At 35.1% G+C, this 3,952-nt stretch overlaps 1 protein-coding gene across 1 annotated transcript; it reads right to left on the reverse strand.

Moving 5' to 3' along the window:
- Positions 1–632: 632 nt before the first annotated feature.
- On the reverse strand, positions 633–2,182 carry LOC116027701. Its single transcript, XM_031269421.1, has 4 exons — positions 1,928–2,182; positions 1,737–1,842; positions 1,388–1,465; positions 633–1,039 (listed from the first exon to the last, which is right to left on the reverse strand). The coding sequence occupies exons 1-4, from the start codon at positions 1,991–1,993 to the stop codon at positions 987–989; spliced, it is 303 nt and encodes a 100-aa protein (XP_031125281.1). The 5' UTR covers positions 1,994–2,182; the 3' UTR covers positions 633–986.
- Between the last annotated feature and the right edge of the window lie 1,770 nt (positions 2,183–3,952).

Genomic DNA, 3,952 nt, shown 5'->3' on the forward strand with positions numbered 1-3,952 from the left:
TTCATAGCTACTTTCTCGACCAAATGAAACACAGAAAGCCAATATTGCCTCCACTGAAGCTCAAACTCACCCCCTTCCATGTGGGGGTGCAACCGGGTGCCACTAAACCACAAGGCCTTTGGCGATTAACTTATTATTTAATTCTTCAAGTCCTCAAAACATTTATTCTCTAATTATTGAGTGGTATAAACCATGGGGTGTGAACTTACACAATGTTTTGTTGAAGATTGGTTGGTTATTCAAATTGGCATGCATGTAGTCAACTACAAAAATGATGAAGGCGTGATGGAGTAGTTGGTTAGAAGCCGTAGTTTGTATGGTTCTATTTTGCTCCTTCTAACTCTTTGGTGATCGTCTAATGGATTGGGCTGATATGAGTTGCCTCGCAGACGTACGAGTTTTAGCTCTAAACTAACTGCGTAATCATTTTCTTGGTGTTTGGTTCCTTTTCTTTATTCACTATTTATTTATTTATCTGTCTATATCAGATCTAGTAACTAATCTAGATAAATAATCTTGTTAAAATTTAGCAGGACCTTAAGTTTTCTCTTGCATTCAAGATCCACGGTCTTTTTCATTATTAGATCATTGCAAAATACAGATACAACACAGGGTAAACATAATTCAATTCATGATCCGAAAAAATAGGATAATGGCCACCAAATATATATTTACAACAAATACAATGCATTATACATTTAATCATACAATATTGAATCACAACCCAAACTTACAAAGTATTATATCTACAAGAGACTATTAGAGCCATTACCATGTGATGATTGATGTGATTAAATTAAGAAAGGATAAGAAAACATTCTTAATTTATATGGTCCCTACAAGCTACACGTCATACTAGGATAATTACGAGGTATCCGAATATAAATAACCCTAAAACATCATATCCCACTGTTTCATTATGCCTTAGCTTCGAGGACAACCACATTAATTCATGACATCTATCCCTGACCAGACATCTGTTTTCTTCATTTCCATTGGCTCCTCCTCCCATTTCTTGGGTATATCATCCCATGCCTACCTGCACAACATTAAGGTACATACAATATACAAACAATAATTATTACATATATACATCTAAATTATGACAATATAAAAACTCAAACATGTATATTCATATTGGTTGGTGTGAGTGGTCGTGCACTCTTACCCCTTAAAAGAGATCACACGTTCATCAAAATCTCATTTTGTATAAAAAATTAATATGAATGAGCAACACTATGTCCATTAATTAGGTTGGTCTGATATGAACGGGATTAATCTGAGTATGATACGAACTTAAAAGTTTCTCATATGAGTATAATCTACTCAGAACACCCGTGATCTAATAGAAAAAAGTGAACACGTAGATGTAAATAGCAAGGTATACCTAGATTTGGAATCCGAGATACTTGGGTGAGATATTGGTGAAAGAAGCCTTTGTTCTCTTTTTGTAGCTCCCTCCATACTACAAAGTTTTCAAAATCCATTTACATAATGTAACCTTAGATTTCATGGGAAATACGTACTATAATGTTGTAGTAAAACACAATTCACTAAAAAATAAAAATAACAAGAAGTACCACTTGTTTCATCAAACTACTCAATTAATTACAGTATTGATTTTGTGACTTTCTATTTCTATACTAGTATGTGACATTACAACAATTCTACAAGCTATATATATATATATATATATATATATATATGTTGTAGTGTGTGGGTGTATATTTGTGTACCAGTTAGCGTGACGAGTGGCCGGATTCTGGCGTGCCTAGCGAGAGCTTTAACGCATTGTTCTCGGTCCATATGAAGGAGCAAACACCTCTCTATTAGACTTTGAACCTGTAAAACCAATTGTGTGCATATATTATATGAGAGAGATAGATAGAATTAGGAGAGAGAGAGTGTGTGTAAAGCTTCTACGTACCATTCTGATATAGTTATGAGGGTGGCAATGCAAACAAGGAAAAGGGTGGTGGTGGTAGTGGTACATTAGATCTATATGTTTTGGTAGAAATGGACAAAAACAAAAAGGAAAGAGAAAAAGGGAGAATAATAGAAGAATAAGGGAATTTAATTGAAATTAATATAATATAATGTAATAATGATGATATATAATAAAGAAATGGGAGGAAATCAAGAGGGCTGCTGGGAAGTTTTCAAGAATGCAAACAAATGGGAAAAGTGCTGCTTAGATATTTTCTTTGACTACAATTCAACAGTATATATATAGCAGAGAGGGAGTGATGATGGCTTGTTATCCACAGATATCTGAGTGAAGGGCCAAAATAGCACAAGAAATCCAAGCTAGAGATTCACCTAATCTTTTCTGGATAAGAGGATCCTTTTATTTTATTTTATTTTATTTTGTTGAGATTAGTTTTTGATCTTTTGTGGTATATGCAGTAGCCACCTGATCACATCATCTTAATACCTATCTGCTGTCCCACATTCTTTATGTGCCCTAAATGTGAAATGACCCATTTGCAGAATTGTGGATGAAGCTGACTTGACCATTGCTATATATGTAAACAAGCTAACTAGTGGCGTTCATAATGTTATTTTAGAAAAGATAGTCAATATTATTTCAAAGATAGATACTAATTAATACAATAATACAATGCAACATTTTCTAAAATTCACACTATATATATAAGTCTTATCAATAGTGTTTTTTGAGAAAGCAAAGATGATGTAGAAAAGAGAGGGGGTGCTCACGTTCAGCTATGGTTGCAGTAGGCGCTAGGCGCTAGTCGGGCGGTAGACTAGCGCCTAGCGCCTAAGCGGGCGGCGCCTAGGCGGCGACCTTTAAAAATAAAAAATTAAACAGTGTGTTCAGCACAATTTGCATCCACTAAGGCGGTTAGTAGGTGAGTGGGGATTGAACCCAACCTCATGCTTAAGGGACAAGGTGCTGAACCACCACTGGTTGGTTATGTTTGAAAATGATAATAAGAGAATGCAAATACTACACAAGAAGAAAATAATAAATTCCATATGTAATAAACACATAAAGTAAATGACACACAATTGTTTATAGTAGTTTGACGGTATCTCCTAATTTACTCTTCTCCTATTTCTAAAATGAATTTCACTATGTTTCTGGTCATGTATGTAATCCACAATATAGTAGCTACTTAAAACTTAATTGCACCCCAACTTCAATTCTAGCTACATGATAGTAACCGAGGATCTATTCACAATGCCCTCTTGTTACTCTCTGGCTACCAACTTTCACGAAGTTTGTCTACAAATCCCTCTCATTACTTGACTACTACTACCACCATATCTTCTCCAAGATTGGTGGAACATTTCTAACTTCAAGCAGTTGGGTGTTTTCTTCTTCAACCAAAGATGAACCCTTTAGGTGTAATAAAGGGTTTCAGTGTGAAGCTTTAATTTGAGTGTACTAAATGTTGTATGTTAAAAACTTAGGGTGTTTGGTTGGTGGGTTTGGGCATAAGGAATGGGTATAAAAGTGATTGTTAGTGTTTGGTTGATAGGTTTTGAGAATGTTACTATGGGTTTGGAATACCCCATTAATGAGAAAACCCATACCCTTATTGAATAAGGGTTTCATTTACCTTCCTCATTTCTTCCCGAACTATTAATAATCATTCCCATTCCACCAAACTACCAAACATGCTAAACACTTTCAGCAAAACCCATTACCCTTACTAGGTATTTGATACCAATTCCGATTTCGATTCCCATATACGAACTAAACGCACCCTTAATTTTTAGATAAGTTTTGCACTTAGTAAATTTCGTTTCCAATCACTTAGGGTGCGTTTGGTTCGCACATGGGAATCGGAATCGGAATGGGTATCAAATACTTGGTAAGGGTAATGGGTTTTGGTGAAAGTATTTAGCATGTTTGGTAGTTGGGTGGAATGGGAATGATTATTAATAGTTGGGGAAGAAATGATGAAGGAAGATGAAACCCTTATTT

The sequence above is a fragment of the Ipomoea triloba genome, chromosome 8, assembly GCF_003576645.1.
Source record: "Ipomoea triloba cultivar NCNSP0323 chromosome 8, ASM357664v1".
In the NCBI taxonomy this organism is placed as follows: domain Eukaryota; kingdom Viridiplantae; phylum Streptophyta; class Magnoliopsida; order Solanales; family Convolvulaceae; genus Ipomoea; species Ipomoea triloba.

Excerpts from the sequence above, each read along its gene's own strand:
- LOC116027701 (XM_031269421.1), bottom strand. The coding sequence starts at position 1,993 with ATGTACCACTACCACCACCACCCTTTTCCTTGTTTGCATTGCCACCCT. Across the intron at positions 1,466-1,736 it reads GCCACTCGTCACGCTAACTG|TATGGAGGGAGCTACAAAAA; the intron begins GTACACAAATAT and ends AAAACTTTGTAG. Across the intron at positions 1,040-1,387 it reads ATCTCGGATTCCAAATCTAG|GTAGGCATGGGATGATATAC; the intron begins GTATACCTTGCT and ends AATGTTGTGCAG.